This window comes from Haliotis rufescens, unplaced genomic scaffold, assembly GCF_023055435.1.
Source record: "Haliotis rufescens isolate VD_foot unplaced genomic scaffold, xgHalRufe1.0.p SCAF_4, whole genome shotgun sequence".
Taxonomy (NCBI): domain Eukaryota; kingdom Metazoa; phylum Mollusca; class Gastropoda; order Lepetellida; family Haliotidae; genus Haliotis; species Haliotis rufescens.
In genome coordinates this window covers 59,015,783-59,036,233 of record NW_025964112.1, presented here as the reverse complement: position 1 = coordinate 59,036,233, position 20,451 = coordinate 59,015,783, and the positions used below count along the sequence as shown (strand labels likewise).

Below are 20,451 nucleotides of genomic sequence, written 5' to 3'. Positions count from 1 at the left end.
GAAGTTATACGTTTCTAATTAGTTCAACGGATGAACTGTCATCAGGCTACTGGAGTAAGCGTAACGTGTCAGACGATTACAAATCGTCTACATGTAGCTCATCTCCATATTTGACGGCTACGTGTTGAACTGCCCCTTACAAATAGTCATATTGCCAACAGAGTTTAATTGTGTACCCAACGTCGAAATTGAGGTCGCTGGTCAGGTATCATGTTTTCAGATGATGAGTCGCGTCTGGATTTGTCGAAATGAACGCCAAGCCAGTGTCAACCCGAGACCTCATGATAGTTTTGGCGGTGGATATTGTGCATATTGTGAATTGAAAGATAACTGGACAGTAATATCGTGACAACATACTCACACCCTTTGTTGTCCCGTTGCAAGGTGTGTGGGACGACAACGCCTGTGCTCAACGGGTCCATCTTATCGATCAACTATTTTGATGATGTCTCACGTGGAGTGGAATGAGTAAGATAACCGGGTAATGGGGTAACACGATAGAGAGATGGCTGCCTGTGCTTTGTAACGGGGGCCTCTTGAAGAGACTAAGCCAGCCATTAATTACATGACTTGCCAAGCATAGCACAAACATGTATTGCCAAAACACATCAAGATATTTTTCTGCCAGATCATGTTTTGAGGCGTTTTTAGGAAATAAACACCGAGTTAAATATGTTTATCTTACAATAAAACACTGCAGGGAGAATTAACCATGAGCGGCGCAACCTCAAAAGAACTATTGGTAAAATCAGTTGGTAATGACGCGAACAGTTGTGAATAGCTAAGATGTAAATCTTTGCTTTTTGAACAAGCCACTCGCGACATGATAAAAACGCGATACACCCAAACAAAATTTAAAATTATTCTGTACTGAAGTCTTAATTCTTGTTCAGCATGGCTCCTATGAGATTATCTGACGTCGAAAGGCGGTGAGTATATATAGGTAGATGCTCATGATGTCATTTGTTAACAGACTGCCGTCACGAAGCTGGAATATTACGGCGTTAAGTCACAAACAAACAAATCCTCATGTTATGCAAGGACCCGGGTGGCCCAGTTGTCTAACGCGCCGAAATTCGCTGTGCAGAGTTGCGTCCCTTGTGCGCGCCAGGAAGCTATGATTGAATCGAATTCAGATTCGCCCCGATTATGTTTCTAGGCTTGTCAGCTCCGTACCCGTGCTCCCGGGTTTCACCAAAGTGGTAAACGTCTGAAAACTTGCATCACTTCGGGAAGTCCTTCCTCAGTAAGTGATATAACTGGAATACTGATAAAAGCGGCGTTATGTGACTCCCAATGTCATGCATGCTTCATCAAAGTGATGAACGTCTGTGTGCATTAACCTTCTGTAAATTGAACATTCACGCCTTATGATATGAATCTAAATTTAGTTCAAGATATGTCATGCGTATATTATCACAATTTATAAATGTACATCGTGTGTAGGCATCCAGTATAACAACCGTTATTTCAAGGTGCATTAGGAAATCTTTAAACATAAATGTTGCAATATGCAACACTTTTAACAGGTATGTATTACTATGAGTAGAATCAAGTGACTATATATATATATATATATATATATATATATATTCTGAACCGCAAACAAAACGTAGGTTCATGGAAATTCTTAATGAAAGTTTCCCATTGAAAAATCAATGCATTAACAAGCGATCATGGTACAAAGTCCCGAATGCTTTGCATGAAAATCAAAATGCATGTGCGTCACCTTTCGGAAGACTGAAGGCTGTTGGTGACCTGGTATCGTTGCTGTAATCTGTGGATGGTTCTCACGTGGACATAGCTCAGTATAAATGTACCAGGATTTAGGGCGACTGCATGCAGTCGTTCTGAAGCCTGGTTTCTCTGATTCTTCGTAAGTCTTGGCATGGCGCTAGTATCGATACATGAATGTTGGATCCACGTATTGGGGTGCCGTTGATCAGAAAAGGCATAATGAAACGCAAGGTTTTTTATATTTTCATGGAACGCACTCGGGACTTTTAGCCGTGGTCGTTTGTTAAGCTGCGTTTTGGAGACCAATTATAGCCACAATTGTGGCACGTTTTGGCCGTTAACATTAAATGTGGATATACACTAATGTCAAACACGAGAAACATTCCAAAAATACATTGATATTTCAATGGGAAAATTTCATGAAGTATTTTCATTTATTGCTTTCGGTTCAGTATATTATGAATTTTATTCCAATATCAAAGGAAGTGAATTGGATCCTTGAGTGTCGAGGCTGCTGATTGGATGGTGAACAGTATGACCGAGAAGTGTTGTTTGACTCTTTCCCATTGCTTCGCTGGATCCTTTGACTTGTCCATCTCAAACAGCAGATCGGTGAGACCCGGGAAGGACGACCCCGCATAGCTGTTGACACTGCTGGGGGCGAACAGGATGTGCCTGAGAAAGAATAGTTAGATTATGCCAATTATCACTCTTATTGTCTTCAGGTGGTGGAGTAGTGGTCAAAGCGTTCGGTCATCGCGCTGAAGACCGGGTTTGAATCTCCACATGGGTTCTACGTGTGAAGCCCATTTCTGGTGTCCCCCGCCGTGATACTGTTTAAATAATGCTAAAAGCGGCGTAAAACCATACTCACTGACTCACTCTTACTGTCTTTCAACTGGGAATTCAACGGTTAATGGAATTATCGATGAATTGCAAATGCTCATCGTCTTACCGTGTGATACGCCCATGTATGATGTTTTTACTACACAAACCCAAAGACTTTGAGCGAGTGATTGAGTATGTTTTTAGTAATATTCCAGCAATATTACGGCTTCACACTTTGTACCCATGTGGGGAATCTGCGTGACTAGCGAACGCTTCAACCACAAGGCTACCCCACCGCCCCTAAAGACTTTGAGCGAGTGTTATGGTGAATAAAGATTATCTTGTGATGTACAACCGTCTTTATCAAGGTTGATATATTTTGGATGTGAAAGAATGGTCCTTTACTCTAAGAAAGTTAACAATGATGTTTGTTTGTTGTTTAACGCCTTAAAAAGCAATATTCCAGCTATATGGCGACGGCCTCTAAATAAACAAGTCCGGACCACCCAATCCAGTGATTGATGTTATTAGCAACAATCCACGCAGCAGGGGTACGATGACACACAATCAACCAGGGACAACGGGACCCAAGTGGTTGCCTCTTCCGACCTGCATTGGATGCTGGCGATCTAATCTATCCCGGAATCCCTACAGAGTTCAAGTAGGCAGATGGCCATGGCAACATGGTTGGTGCGGATGCTTACAGTGATTAAAAGTGAGATCTCTCCTAGCATCAACATGATGCACAAGCATAGAGATGCTTTAAAGTAAGAACTTTGGGATCACGGCACCTATTTTTATTTGAAAGGTGAGTTACACAGTGTACATCATTATACCTGAAGTAGGACCTCCCTGGGATGCCGTTTGGATCTAGAAAGGCTCTCTCTAGCTGCAGCATCTGGTCGTTGATGCGGCGGACAGACAGAGGGCTGAATGTAGTAACGTAAGTGCATGAGTATTACAAACAGGAACGAGTGAGTCAATGAATGTTAAATAGGTCACAGTCAACAATATCACAACGACCTGTAAACTAGTGGTTGATAGCATGAACAACGCTCAACGCCTTCGTGACACCATGACACCAGATAGTTAAAGGCGTATTCTGAGGGCAGGGGAATCACTTCGTTATGGAATCCCCACTGGGCATAATAACAAAACTCACACCTTGAATAAAGATAAATGATCTTCGTTACATAAGGCTCATGGTACTATTTAAAGTACTAGAGCATTTTAAAAAAACATTATGTGATGTAAGCGCTATGGATGGCCTCTGACATTGAATATCTTTATAACAGGATCTGCAAATACCTGATTCATATTTAACATAAATATATCGCGTGGAACAATATATTTATGGGGATCCAATGACAATCAGCTACGTTCATTTTTGTCATAGGATGAACACTTGTAGCACGGAATACATCATCCACGTCAGTGTTTTGAAAACTCCTAAAAGACGATTACACGGGCAACGGCTGTAACAAAACGACGTCCTACGTGATCATAATTTCCGATATACTGACCATAAACCTGTCAAGTGTTGTACACTTCGAATAGTCTGCATAAGTTATCTTAGGCGTGAGTTTATGGCAAGAATGTAGAAATATACATTACTCTGATTGGTCCACATGCTGTCGTCTCGTCATGAACTCAGCTGCAGATTGGCTGAAGTGCTCTACAGCAAGCGTCAGGTTCCTCGCTGTGTAACATTGATCAATCATGAGTCACAACATCAGATAGTAAACTGAAGAGTGGGTGAGTTGTGTTTAACGTCGCTTTTAACATTATTCCAGTTATATCATGGCGTGTCAGCTTATTGTGGGAGGAAAGCCTGAAGTGATGCAGGTCTCAGACGTTTACCACTTCGGTGAAACCCACGAGCACGGGTATGGTGCTGACAAAACTAGAAACATAATCGGGGCGAACCAGGATTCGAACCCATAATCATAGGTTTCTGGCGTGCCCAAGGGACGCAACTCTGCACAGCGAATCGCGGCGCCTTAGAGGACTGGGCCACCCGTGCCCCCCGGTAAACTGAAGAACGTATTCCGCATGTGGAACTTTTCCATACAAACATGTAGGTTGACAAGGCAGTGTACATAGTAATAGACGAGCCTAGCTGCTTTGACTAATATTAGATAAGATTTGTTTGTTTGTTTGTTGTTTACGCCGCAATCAGCAATATTTTAGATGTTTGATGGCGGTCTGTAAAAACTCGAGTATGAACCCGACAATCCAGTGATTGACATCATGAGCTTCGATCTATGCGAATGTGTCCGACAATCCGATCCCGTTATTCACCTCTTACGACATGCATGGGTTGCTGAAGAACATTTCTGACCCGTAAATTCACGGGTGTAATGTTGTGTTGCCATAATGTGGAGATAATGATTTGAACCCGTGAACACTTTATGTTTTTTTTTCATTATGTTCCAAGGGTAAAACTAAAGTATCTTCAATTCGTCGACTCAATCATTCGATCACCCACAGTATGCCAGGTATATAATATTATTACACAAACATGCATCATTGCTGATGTAAAACAGCAAATAAGATGACATGGAAATCAAAAGATTATCGCAATATATAACACTGCACTTTTACCGTAGTCAGGTAGATGCTGTTGCAGTATGTTCCCGTAGTCGTAGACCAGCTGCTCCTGTAGGCTCCGCAGTGTCCAGGCGTAGAAGGAGACGTTGAACGGTAGGACGCACGTCTCGCTGAGAATATAGGCAGCGGCCATCCACACCTGTCCCACAGCCCGGTGATACTGGGGACACAGACACAGACCGGTGATACTGGGGACACAGACACAGCCCGGTGATACTGGGGACACAGACACAGACCGGTGATACTGGGGACACAGACGTAGCCCGGTGATACTGGGGACACAGACGTAGCCCGGTGATACTGGGGACACAGACACAGACCGGTGATACTGGGGACACAGACACAGCCCGGTGATACTGGGGACACAGACACAGACCGGTGATACTGGGGACACAGACACAGACCGGTGATACTGGGGACACAGACACAGCCCGGTGATACTGGGGACACAGACACAGACCGGTGATACTGGGGACACAGACACAGCCCGGTGATACTGGGGACACAGACGTAGCCCGGTGATACTGGGGACACAGACATAGACCGGTGATACTGGGGACACAGACATAGACCGGTGATACTGGGGACACAGACCGGTGATAATGGGGACACAGACATAGACCGGTGATACTGGGGACACAGACACAGACCGGTGATACTGGGGACACAGACACAGCCCGGTGATACTGGGGACACAGACACAGACCGGTGATACTGGGGACACAGACACAGCCCGGTGATACTGGGGACACAGACGTAGCCCGGTGATACTGGGGACACAGACATAGACCGGTGATACTGGGGACACAGACATAGACCGGTGATACTGGGGACACAGACCGGTGATAATGGGGACACAGACATAGACCGGTGATACTGGGGACACAGACGTAGCCCGGTGATACTGGGGACACAGACACAGACCGGTGATACTGGGGACACAGACACAGACCGATGATACTGGGGACACATACATAGACCGGTGATACTGGGGACACAGACTCAGACCGGTGATACTGGGTACACAGACATTGATCAGTGATACTGGGGACACAGACATAGACCGGTGATACTGGGGACACAGATACAGACCGGTGATACTGGGGACACAGACATAGACCGGTGATACTGGGGACACAGACATAGACCGGTGATACTGGGGACACAGACATAGACCGGTGATACTGGGGACACAGACATAGACCGGTGATACTGGGGACACAGACACAGACCGGTGATACTGGGGACACAGACATAGCCCGGTGATACTGGGGACACAGACACAGACTGGTGATACTGGGGAAACAGACGTAGCCCGGTGATACTGGGGACACAGACATAGCCCGGTGATACTGGGGACACAGACATAGCCCGGTGATACTGGGGACACAGACATAGACCGGTGATACTGGGAAAACAGACACAGACCGGTGATACTGGGGACACAGACACAGACCGGTGATACTGGGGACACAGACATAGACCGGTGATACTGGGGACACAGACACAGACCGGTGATACTGGGGACACAGACATAGACCGGTGATACTGGGGACACAGACACAGACCGGTGATACTGGGGACACAGACACAGACCGGTGATACTGGGGACACAGACACAGACCGGTGAAACTTGGAACACAGACACAGCCCGGTGATACTTGGGACACAGACATAGCCCGGTGATACTGGGGACACAGACACAGACCGGTGATACTGGGGACACAGACATAGACTGGTAATACCGGGGACACAGACACAGACCGATGATACTGGGGACACAGACATAGCCCGATGATACTGGGGACACAGACATAGCGCGGTGATACTGGGGACACAGACATAGCCCGGTGATACTGGGGACACAGACACAGACCGGTGATACTGGGGACACAGACACAGACCGATGATACTGGGCACACAGACAAAGCCCTGTGATACTTGGGACACAGACATAGACCGGTGATACTGGGAACACAGACATAGACCGGTGATGCTGGGGACACAGACATAGCGCGGTGATACTGGGGACACAGACACAGACCGATGATACTGGGGACACAGACATAGACCGGTGATACTTGGGACTACAGACATAGACCGGTGATATGACCAATGCCTCCGTTCACCGCAGTTTGCGAGATAAGATAATCATCAGATTTCACAAGATTTACAAAATCATTGACGTTTTATGAACTTCTGTTTAGAACATACACCGCAACCTTCAACATTTTTGCGATACCCTCTTGCTACATCATGATGTTCATTGCCAGTAGAAGAGGTTGTACATGAAGTGTTACTTGAGGGAACTCAAATGCACTCATTTAGATTACAATGATTTTATTCTAAAGGTTATTCAACGTATATTTTACGGGGACTTCAGTATTGAGAGTTGATTTGTTTGTGTGTTGTTGAACGCCGCGCTCAGCAACATTCCAGAGTTGGTCTCCAGCAACCCATGCTTGTCGTAAGAGGCGGCTAACGGGATCGGGTGGTCAGGAGTCCTTTCCACAAAGCGATCGTAACGCTGAAGTTATCGTAACTCCTATACTTTAACACAGACTTACGACAGTCGTAGCACTACGATTGCTTTGTGGAACGGGGCCCAGATGCAGCCAACATCTATCTGACAAAAGATGACGTCGCGTTCTATGGCACGAACCACCACCCTCGGTAACAGCACGCATTCCTTCCACGTGGCAACATAACGCTAACCCGTGAAGTTCTGGGTTAGAATTGGTCTACAGCAACCCATTCCCGTCTAAGATGCTGACTTGTTTGATGCATGTCATCGTATCCCAAGTGCATGGATCGATGTTCATGATATCAGTCACTGGACTTTCTGTTCCAGACTCGATTATTTACAGACCTCCGTCATGTATCTGGGCTATTGCTGGGTAAGGCGTTAAACAACAAACAAACAAACAACCATCTTACAAACATCAAATGTCTTATTTTTCTTCCGACAAAATTCGCAGTACCTCTCATCATGGCTAATAGTATTACTGGTGATACACGGGACACAGACACAGACCGGTGATACTGGGGACACAGACACAGACCGGTGATACTGGGGACTACAGACACAGGCCGGTGATACTGGGGACACAGACATAGACCGGTGATACTGGGGACACAGACCGGTGATAATGGGGACACAGACATAGACCGGTGATACTGGGGACACAGACGTAGCCCGGTGATACTGGGGACACAGACACAGACCGGTGATACTGGGGACACAGACACAGACCGATGATACTGGGGACACATACATAGACCGGTGATACTGGGGACACAGACACAGACCGGTGATACTGGGTACACAGACATTGATCAGTGATACTGGGGACACAGACATAGACCGGTGATACTGGGGACACAGATACAGACCGGTGATACTGGGGACACAGACATAGACCGGTGATACTGGGGACACAGACATAGACCGGTGATACTGGGGACACAGACATAGACCGGTGATACTGGGGACACAGACATAGACCGGTGATACTGGGGACACAGACACAGACCGGTGATACTGGGGACACAGACATAGCCCGGTGATACTGGGGACACAGACACAGACTGGTGATACTGGGGACACAGACGTAGCCCGGTGATACTGGGGACACAGACATAGCCCGGTGATACTGGGGACACAGACATAGCCCGGTGATACTGGGGACACAGACATAGACCGGTGATACTGGGAAAACAGACACAGACCGGTGATACTGGGGACACAGACACAGACCGGTGATACTGGGGACACAGACATAGACCGGTGATACTGGGGACACAGACACAGACCGGTGATACTGGGGACACAGACATAGCCCGGTGATACTGGGGACACAGACACAGACCGGTGATACTGGGGACACAGACACAGACCGGTGAAACTTGGAACACAGACACAGCCCGGTGATACTTGGGACACAGACATAGCCCGGTGATACTGGGGACACAGACACAGACCGGTGATACTGGGGACACAGACATAGACTGGTGATACTGGGGACACAGACACAGACCGATGATACTGGGGACACAGACATAGCCCGATGATACTGGGGACACAGACATAGCGCGGTGATACTGGGGACACAGACATAGCCCGGTGATACTGGGGACACAGACACAGACCGGTGATACTGGGGACACAGACACAGACCGATGATACTGGGCACACAGACAAAGCCCTGTGATACTTGGGACACAGACATAGACCGGTGATACTGGGAACACAGACATAGACCGGTGATGCTGGGGACACAGACATAGCGCGGTGATACTGGGGACACAGACACAGACCGATGATACTGGGGACACAGACACAGACCGATGATACTGGGGACACAGACATAGACCGGTGATACTTGGGACTACAGACATAGACCGGTGATATGACCAATGCCTCCGTTCACCGCAGTTTGCGAGATAAGATAATCATCAGATTTCACAAGATTTACAAAATCATTGACGTTTTATGAACTTCTGTTTAGAACATACACCGCAACCTTCAACATTTTTGCGATACCCTCTTGCTACATCATGATGTTCATTGCCAGTAGAAGAGGTTGTACATGAAGTGTTACTTGAGGGAACTCAAATGCACTCATTTAGATTACAATGATTTTATTCTAAAGGTTATTCAACGTATATTTTACGGGGACTTCAGTATTGAGACTTGATTTGTTTGTGTGTTGTTGAACGCCGCGCTCAGCAACATTCCAGAGTTGGTCTCCAGCAACCCATGCTTGTCGTAAGAGGCGGCTAACGGGATCGGGTGGTCAGGAGTCCTTTCCACAAAGCGATCGTAACGCTGAAGTTATCGTAACTCCTATACTTTAACACAGACTTACGACAGTCGTAGCACTACGATTGCTTTGTGGAACGGGGCCCAGATGCAGCCAACATCTATCTGACAAAAGATGACGTCGCGTTCTATGGCACGAACCACCACCCTCGGTAACAGCACGCATTCCTTCCACGTGGCAACATAACGCTAACCCGTGAAGTTCTGGGTTAGAATTGGTCTACAGCAACCCATTCCCGTCTAAGATGCTGACTTGTTTGATGCATGTCATCGTATCCCAAGTGCATGGATGTTCATGATATCAGTCACTGGACTTTCTGTTCCAGACTCGATTATTTACAGACCTCCGTCATGTATCTGGGCTATTGCTGGGTAAGGCGTTAAACAACAAACAAACAAACAAACAACCATCTTACAAACATCAAATGTCTTATTTTTCTTCCGACAAAATTCGCAGTACCTCTCATCATGGCTAATAGTATTACTGGTGATACACGGGACACAGACACAGACCGGTGATACTGGGGACACAGACACAGACCGGTGATACTGGGGACTACAGACATAGACCGGTGATACTGGGGGCACAGACATAGCCCAATGATACTGGGGAAACAGACACAGATCGGTGATACTGGGGACACAGACACAGACCGGTGATACTGGGGACACAGACATAGACCGGTGATACTGGGGACACAGACATAGCCCGATGATACTGGGGAAACAGACACAGACCGGTGATACTGGGGACACAGACACAGACCGGTGATACTGGGGACACAGACATAGACCGGTGATACTGGGGGCACAGACATAGCCCGATGATACTGGGGAAACAGATATAGCCCGGTGATACTGGGGACACAGACACAGACCGGTGATACTGGGGAAACAGACATAGCCCGGTGATACTGGGGAAACAGACATAGCCCGGTGATACTGGGGACACAGACATAGCCCTGTGATACTGGGGACACAGACATAGATCAGTGATACTGGGAACACAGACACAGACCGGTGATACTGGGAACACAGACACAGACCGATGATACTGGGGACACAGACATAGACCGGTGATACTTGGGACTACAGACATAGACCGGTGATATGACCAATGCATCCGTTCACCGCAGTTTACGAGATAAGATAATTATCCCACTTCACAAGATTTACAAAATCATTGACGTTTTATGAACTTCTGTTTAGAACATACACCGCAACCTTCAACATTAAATTATTTTTTGCGATACCCTCTTGCTACATCATGATGTTCATTGCCAGTAGAAGAGGTTGTACATGCAGTGTTGCTTGAGTGAACTCAAATGCACTCATTTAGATTACAATGATTTTATTCTAAAGGTTATTCAACGTATATTTTACGGGGACTTCAGTATTGAGACTTGATTTGTTTGTGTGTTGTTGAACGCCGCGCTCAGCAACATTCCAGAGTTGGGCTCCAGCAACCCATGCTTGTCGTAAGAGGCGGCTAACGGGATCGGGTGGTCAGGCTCGCCGACTTGTTTTATGCATGTCATCGTTTCCCAATTTCATGGATCGATGTTCATGATATCAGTCACTGGACTTTCTGTTCCAGACTCGATTATTTACAGACCGCCGTTATGTATCTGGACTATTGCTGGGTGAGGCGTTAAACAACAACAAACAAACAAACAACCATCTTACAAACATCAAATGTCTTATTTTTCTTATGACACAATTCGCAGTACCTCTCATCATGGCTATTAGTATTACTTCCAATCTCAACATATTATCTTAAATTATTACACCTAAAGTTTGATAAATGCCACTTGATATGTTGAGGTTTGTTAGTTGTGAGATATGATTCAGTATTGAGTAGTGATCTGTATTGTTTATAGCACTTTGAAATTTCCAATGATGCCAGTCTTGATCTAAATTGCCAGAGAGCTTTTGATGAAATTCACATTAATTAAAACGACAACCGTTTCCATATTCATAAGAGCCGATTGTTCGATTCCGACTATCCCCAAAACGGTGAGCGAATCCTGCCCCACCGGGGTCACATGTTACGTGGCCTGTCGGGATCATATCTTTTATGCCACTATAAAACGGGTCCTCTGTCTTGCTGTAATCCCACCCCATACCATTACGCTTCCGCCCCCGAACCGATCTTCTTCCATGACACAATGATTGACGTAGCGTTCACCTCGACGTCGTTACACTCGAATCCGTCCATCGCTGTGGCTGGGGTGAAAACGAGACTCGTCAGTGAATAGAACATGTCCCCACTGCATGGCCGTCCAGCGTAGACGCTGTCTGTACCACTGTAGACGTGCTTGACGGTGGTTTCCTGTCAAAATGGGACGTCTGGCGATAATCCCTGCACATCTTAGGCGGCGACGTACGGTTTGTGAAGATATTCGTCGAAGGCCAGGAATGCTTCATGCAGTCACTGTTGCTGGCTGGAATCGATTTCGTAGGTGTGTTGTTCGAATCCAGTTGTCTTGTCGATTATTGATTACGCGTGGCCTGTCACTCCGAGGATGGTCTCTGACTGCATTCGTCTGTTGCCAACGTTGCCATAAACACCAAATGGTGTTTCTGTGGACGTTAAATTGTCTTGCAACATCACGGTGACTCGATCCTGCTTGGCATTGGCATTTCGTAATGTTAAATAATTGCGTAATTTCGTTGTTTTTCTGAGTGGTTGTTGTCAGCACGATGCTAAACAATGCACATGGAATCCCATTAACGCACATGTTTTTACATGTATACCAATTCTTGGGTAGTGAAATGCATGGGGCTTGCATAAAAGTAAACTTTTGCATGGAATGAATGCTTTTCTGTAGCAGTTGCGTTTTTGTGACTTGATTCCATAAATGTACCACAATATTGAAAACCAAACTTGACTTATTTGAAAAATGCACTAAAATATTGGTGTCACAGGAACTTTTGTTGTCCAAATTAGTGGTAGTTCTAGTCAGAGTGGCTAGATTGGACGAGCCCAGTACAGCAACAGGTAAGCCTTCTTTTATTATTTTGGTAACGTATTTAACAACTGGGTGTCTAACAAGGAACAAGAGAACCCCTTATTCTCTGCCGTGTTATAGGGGCGGTCGGGTAGCTAAGTGGTTTAAGCGTTCTCTCGTCACGCCGACGACCTGGATTCGATTTCCGAAGTGGGTACAATGTGTGAAGCCCATTTCTGGTGTCCTCCGCCGTGATATTGCTGGAATATTGCTAAAAGTGGCGTAAAACCGTACTCACCCACTCTGCTGTTTTACGCAATGTAAGTATCTTGCAATACTTGATTAAACTTCAAGAACACAATCGACCACGTTAAATCGTATTCACCAGTAGTATGTTTGTTTCAGTATTTCTAAACAGGCATTGTAAATAAAGCGACAAAACCCTTTTCATATCCAATAGAAATCTCTGCATAATGCAGAGTAGACAATACCATTCCGACTTTATCATAAGCATGTGTCTATGAATCACTATCAAATACGGATGATACCAGGTATTCGCGAGAAGGTGTGCGTATCCTGTCCGACCGATGGCACCCGTCACAAACACATGCAAAGGCATGAAATGGCAAGACGGTTTAATGTTTAATAAATGCACAGGACGCGTACGGATAATGTTTTGATGGCGACGGTATGCATCCTTATCGCCAAAAATATATTCCCAAAGAAAATGCTTGAACAAAAACATTATCCTTCAGGCTGTTACTCGCATACTTGCATACTCGCCCTGCATTTTTCGCATAGAAGTTGGCGGCGAAAACCTAATTTCCTTGACGATAACACATTGGATGAATATCGTGATTGATGAGTGAACATCACATATATTAGGAGCGGCAGTGAGTGGTATTGATCTCTCGTGCCCTCAGGATGTGTTTTATTTTAATTTTAATTACCTTAAACTCTGGGTCGACAAAGTTCTTAACGGCATAAAATGTTTCATATTCTGTATGATAGAGAGGGTAGGATCCGATTCTCCATCTTTTCTGAAAATATGAAATGTTACATTGTCACCGTCAGGTTCAGCAGTAATGGCATGAGAACACTATCACACTGAAACAACCACTAGCATACACGGTCTACATCGGAGGGAATCAGATGTACGGCAACCAGTTGTTTTCTACTGAATAACTATCTATACATAGATGAGTGAGTGAGTGATTTGGATTTAACGCCGCTTTTAACAGTTTTCCAGTTATATCACGGCGTGTCAGCTTCATGTGGGAGGAAAGCCTCAAGTGATGCAGGTCTCAGATGTTTACCACTTTGGTGAAACCCACGAGCACGGGTATGGTGCTGACAAACCTAGAAACATATTAAGGGCGAACCGGGATTCGAACCCACAATCATAGGTTTCTGGCGTGTCCAAGGGACGCAACACTGCACAGCGAATCGCGGCGCCTCAGACGACTGGGCCACCCGTGCCCCCCTATACATAGATGACGATGATGATGATGGTCGACGACGATGATGATGACGACAACGATACTACTACTACTACTACTACTACTACTACTACTACTACTATTACTACTAATGATAATAATGATAATAATAATAATCATCTTCTATTATTCACACCACGATGGAACATGGTCTCAAATGTGTCTCATATTTCTGAAACGTTCTTCAGTCTGGATCGGTTTAAAGAGTTTTTTAGAGACTTGTTTATTAAGGCGGCTGTGTCTTATGTCTTATAGTCAGGAACCTGGTGCAGGCGCTGTACCGTTTAAATAGCAGCTTCTTGTGGGTATGTTGAACCAATCTGGCACACCAATTGATATATAGGGATAAAAGGCAGAACAGATCTCTCCACGGTGCAGGGGGAGGTTTGGGCCTATAAATGGTACGTGCATCATCATTTGGATTTTCTTTAACCAGTGATTGTATGATATACTTCCACGCAAAGGTTAGGAACCAACAAATAGTTCACATTACTTCAAGTATATGTGAAATATGTATAATCGTGTGTTACGAACTAACATATTGATGACAAACAAGTCAGGGAGAAGTACATCACCTTGCTATATATGTAGCGGAAGTCAAGGATGGGGACGCCCGAGAGTTGCAGGAAGTTGGTGTAGTCGCTGCCTGATCCGGGGTTTGGGAAGCTGTAAAGATGAAGACTACCAGTAGATGGTCACAGTATCCCGTCACAGTTTCCGATGTGAAAGTGTTGTGTGGTTTCCGATGTGAAAGTGTTGTGTGGTTTTCGATGTGAAAGTGTTGTGTGGTTTTCGATGTGAAAGTGTTGTGTGGTTTTTTAGGTGAAAGTGTTGTGTGGTTTCCGATTTGAACGTGTTGCGTGGTTTCCGATGTTAAAGTGTTGTGTGGTTTCCGATGTGAAAGTGTTGTGTGGTTTCCGATGTTAAAGTGTTGTGTGGTTTCCGATGTTAAAGTGTTGTGTGGTTTCCGATGTTAAAGTGTTGTGTGGTTTCCGATGTTATATTGTTGTGTGGTTTCCGATGTGAAAGTGTTGTGTGGTTTCCGATGTGAAAGTGTTGTGTGGTTTCCGATGTGAAAGTGTTGTGTGGTTTCCGATGTGAAAGTGTTGTGTGGTTTCTAATGTTATAATGTTGGAAATGACTGTCAAATAAACAATACATTCTTTACAATCACGTCTTTCCCGGATGGTATGCCGTGATAAACACAGGCAAATAGTGCTTTAAATGTACTCAAGTGTATAATTAAAGTTTCAATGTGTGCAAAGGAACAGATTTGTTTGGGAGATCGCGCAAACTTGTATATGTTTGTGCGTGCGTGTGTAAAGTACCGCGATGCTATGTCAACACTATGCTCACATTGAAATGACTGCTCACCTCGGTATCCCTAAACCGTCCTTTTTGAGGTCTTCCATCTCTCTTCGCACCCGCCACTGGTCATACAGGGGCGTGTCTTTATCAGGTACACGCACCTTGTCGGTAAAAGACAATAAAAGCTACAAAACACTTTCCATAATAACAAGAAATAAATTTCCATCTCATGACCACGAGTTTATGAATCATTATCAAATAGTGATGACACCAAGTGTTCGCGAAAGGGTGAGCGTATCCTGATCAACTGGTGTCACCCGTCACAAACACATGCAAAGGCAAGTCAATTGCATTGTTCACCTGTAAAAGCACGAGAACACATGGTACAAGTCAAAATTGATAGGGAATTGCATCGGACAGCGTCAAACTTGACAATGCCGTCCACATGTCGATCATAAATCGTTTTGAAAGCTTTACTGACGCCTTGAAAGGTGTAACCTTGATCAAACAACTTTTCAGCAATAGTTGTATGACGCTCCATGAAGTTTTCGTGGAAAGATCATGCTCGATTGTACCTCAAGGTCTGTGAAATGTAGAAAAGGGGACGGATACGCTCACCTATTCGCGAACACGTGGTATCATCACCATTTGATAGTGATTCATAAACACATGCTCATGATATAGTCGGAATGTACAATCGAGGCTACTTTTAGCAGAGATATCTTGTGAATTTGGAAAGGGTTTTGTCGTTTATATTTTTGGTAAGTATTAAATAGACAGCACAAACATGTACAAACATGTGTCATTTATCGGTTTGAAGCGGAAGTGAATTTGAGAAGTTTGTTTTCGTATCACAAATATTCTTCCTTATTATCACATGTCCGTACTATTACTGTATGTCTACACATGTGAGTGAGTGATGCGCGAGTTCGGTCTAACACTGCTTAGAACAAACCTAGGAGTGAGTGAGTGAGTATGGTTTTACGCCGCTTTTAGCAATATTCCAGCAATATCACGGCGGGGGACACCAGAAATGGGCTTCACACATTGTACCCATGTCGGGAATCGAACCAGGGTCTTCGGCGTGACGAGCGAACGCTTTAACCACTAGGCTACCCGACCGCCCCTCAAACCTAGGAACATAATCAGGACGAATCTGGGATTCGATCCCCGTGCCACCTATACTTCACGTATTCAGGTTGTCATATATACTACTTGTATCGTGCTTGGGCACGGGTGGTCCATTCGTCTAAGGCGCCGCGATTCGCTGTGCGGAGTTGTGTCCCTTGGGCACGCCAGAAACCTATGATTGTAGGTTCGAATCCCGGTTCGCCCCTAATATGTTTCTAGGTTTGTCAGCACCATACCCGTGCTCGTGGGTTTCACCGAAATGGTAAACATCTGAGACCTGCATCACTTCGGGCTTTCCTCCCACATTAAGCTGACACGTCGTGATATAACTGTAATACTGTTAAAAGCAGCGTTAAACACAACTCACTCACTCTCTTGTACCATGCAGCCCGGTAAGATCCGGGTTAGAAGTGGTCTTCAGCAACTTCGGTGGCTAACGGGACTGGATATTAAGACTCGCTGACTTGGTTGATACAAGTCATCGTATCCCAATTCCGTAGGTCGATGGTCATGATGTCACTCACTGGATTGTCTGGTCCAGACCCGTTTATTAACAATACGCCGTCACATAGCTGGAATATTGCTGAAGGTGCACTGGCAGAAATAGTTTGTATAGTTTATCAACTTAGTTAATTTCACTGTCCACTCAGAAACTAACATTTAAGTAGATTTTACTATTAAAGTTTGTATTGTTGTACTAGGTAGCCTATAGTCACTACCTAAAAATTGTCAAGTAGTTATCAAATATATTTTCATTGTCAGCTTCGTGTATGAGAGAAATACTATTAGGCGTACAGCAACAAGGAATGTTATACCTCGGTAGGAGTAGAACCTGCAACCTCTTGATTTGTAGTTCGTCACGTTCCACCTGTGCTAAGGAGACTGTTGTCGTCACGAGTGTCAATTCTAGTGTCATTAGGTTTGTTATGTGTACATTTTTATGTGAATAGTGTTCCAAGTTTGTTGGTATATGTGTAATGCAAGTGCCTGTGAATCTGATTTGCACATATACTTTCAATATATGTTATACATTTCATCCATATTTGACTTATAGCCTGATGATATGCTCTTTATAAAACGTACTTAAATTCTAAACATGCAATCTACCACTAAGGTGAGGTGAGGTGAAATTTGGTTTAACGTCGCGTCCAAGATTATTGCACTTATATAGCGACGTGCATGTACGTGTGTCTGTTTGTGTGGCTGCTTGTACTAGTCCGGACTGATGCCGGACTGTGCTAGCACACTGAGATACCATGCCGCAGTTTAACATGAATACCCCACTCAGACACAGTATACTGACTCCGAGCCGACCAGTCCTTGCTTTAGCCCCTTAATGCCGAGCGCCAGACAGGGTAACAACAAGTACCATATTTTAACGTCTTTTGGTATGACGCGGTCGGGGATCGAACCCCGGACCTTCCGCTCTCCGGGCGGACGCTCTACCACAAGACCACGGAGGCGGTCCTACCACTTAGGATAGTAAAGTCGTTGCCGTGACTAATTAAGCTAGTAGCATTTACTAGACACGTTGTCAGTGTGGCGATAAAAACAAAACAAAATAAAACAAGCAAGTTCACCCGTTTGGCCGCCTCGACCGCTGTTTGATACAACAATGGAGTCCCCATCACGTCCAAGGTATAATTCCCTGCAATAACCAGATAAAGAATCACTGAAACATTCAACTCAACATCTTGCATATACAAAGAGGATATCCGTGTTGCACCTGACACAGCCTTTTGCTCATTTTACGCTGTTTATCTCAAACAACGGATGAATCGATACTCGATACCCGGACTTCGAGGTACACGTTTTGTCCCAAAAGTTAGACACCTTGATCCTACCGGGGTAATATGGTGCCTACATGTATACTTACCCTCGACAGCAATATCTACGTTCAAATAGGCCACAGCTCGAGTCAGTAAGTTCTTGACATATTTCTGGAAGAAGATGTATAACTAATAAGAAACAGTTTACAGCTACTACAGCTATGCAAAGAGAAAATAACATACAATTTATATAATTTTAACTTTTATAACGAATCGCCATCCAAATCGTACTTAAATTACAAATGTACAAAGTGAGTGTTTGCATTTTCAAAAAGTAAATATAAGAAAAACGCTTGGGAGTAAATTATACTATAATATGTATTCTCATGACAGTCGCTTTTAGAAATATCCCAGCAATAACACGGCGGGGGACACCAGAAATGGGCTTCTCACATTGTACCCATGTTTGGGAATCGAACCCGGTTCTTCGACGTGACGCGCGAACGCTTTACCCACTAGGCTACCCGACCGCCCTCACACCAGATAAAAACTGACAACTACCTGTACAATACACGTAAAGATCCGGGATAGGACCATGCTTGCCGTAAAAGGCGACTATGCTTGTCGTAAGAGGCGACATCGGGTGGTCAGGCTCGCTGACTTGGGTGATACATGTCAAGTTATACCATTGCGGGGATCGATGTTCATGATGTCAATTACTGAGTTGTCTGGTCCAGACTCGATTATTTACAGGCCGCAGACATATAGCTGGAATATTGCTGAGTGCGGCGTTAAACAACAAACAAACAAACAAACAAAGCTACCTGTACGAACTCAGAAGATCCAATGAGTGCATACTCCTCCGCATCCCAGCTGCAGAATATTATAGTTCGTTTGGGGCGCCAGTTGCCTTCACAAACAACAAATTTGTGTTAAGGAACAGCATGTATATAATATGAAGCTATCTATTAATCGACTCCAGTAATGCTATAAACGTCATAGAAAATGATGGTCATGTTTAATTCCAAGATGGCCGCCAAAATATGAAACAAAATCGTTAGATCCAGACCTTTTGAGCTAAACGTGCAAATGCCATATATAATATCTTAATGCGCATTTTCATTGCTAGTTGTTGGCTATTTGTGTGTTCCGAATGAAAAACGTATGTGTAACGTGTACAATATTTTAGTTTCGACTACTTCCGTCTGTTGTGTGGCGGGGGCACGGGTGGCCCAGTGGTCTAAGGCGCCGCGATTCGCTGTGCAGAGTTGCGTACCTTGGACACGCCAGAAACCTATGATTGTGGGCTCGAATCCCGGTTCGCCCCGATTATGTTTCTAGGTTTGTCAGCACCATACCCGTGCTCGTGGGTTTCACCGAAGTGGTAAACGTCTGAGACTTGCATCACTTCGGGCTTTCCTCCCACATTAAGCTGACACGCCGTGATATAACTGGAATAGTGTTAAAAGCGGCGTAAAACCCAACTCACTCACCCACTCACTCACTCACTCACTGTTGTGTGGCACCAGGTCAGTGTAGGAAAGATGAATGTGCAACATACCTGTTTTAATTCTGTGCATGAGGGCACGTGACATCTCCATCATGATGGCAGTGCCGGAAGACGGATCCATAGCTCCAAACACCCATGCGTCTCTATGGTTACCGATGAGGATGTATCTGTCTATGAACATCTTTCAATATTTGACATTTTAAACATAACATGAATCTCCAGACCCTAGAGAAAAATTAAAAAAGGAGCCGAGTTCAAGTCTAGAATGATTTGGCAAGTCTGGGCT

At 44.9% G+C, this 20,451-nt stretch overlaps 1 protein-coding gene across 2 annotated transcripts in view; it reads right to left on the bottom strand.

Moving 5' to 3' along the window:
• The window catches only part of LOC124113955 (N-acetylated-alpha-linked acidic dipeptidase 2-like), a 76,739-nt gene that overhangs the window by 48,537 nt on the left and 7,751 nt on the right, over window positions 1-20,451 (bottom strand). The window contains exons 8-18 of one of the 2 annotated variants that reach the window (XM_046474460.2): window positions 20,217-20,336; window positions 19,480-19,565; window positions 18,763-18,826; window positions 18,467-18,534; window positions 15,822-15,916; window positions 15,023-15,113; window positions 13,899-13,988; window positions 5,170-5,335; window positions 4,180-4,264; window positions 3,402-3,494; window positions 1,372-2,412 (exon numbers count right to left, since the gene is read on the bottom strand). In XM_046474460.2, coding sequence (XP_046330416.2) covers window positions 2,214-2,412; window positions 3,402-3,494; window positions 4,180-4,264; window positions 5,170-5,335; window positions 13,899-13,988; window positions 15,023-15,113; window positions 15,822-15,916; window positions 18,467-18,534; window positions 18,763-18,826; window positions 19,480-19,565; window positions 20,217-20,336 — 1,157 coding nt within the window. In that variant the 3' untranslated portion in view covers window positions 1,372-2,213. Of the gene's footprint in view, window positions 1-1,371; window positions 2,413-3,401; window positions 3,495-4,179; window positions 4,265-5,169; window positions 5,336-13,898; window positions 13,989-15,022; window positions 15,114-15,821; window positions 15,917-18,466; window positions 18,535-18,762; window positions 18,827-19,479; window positions 19,566-20,216; window positions 20,337-20,451 lie in introns of those variants that run through there. The other variant, XM_048381852.1, reaches the window with a different exon arrangement.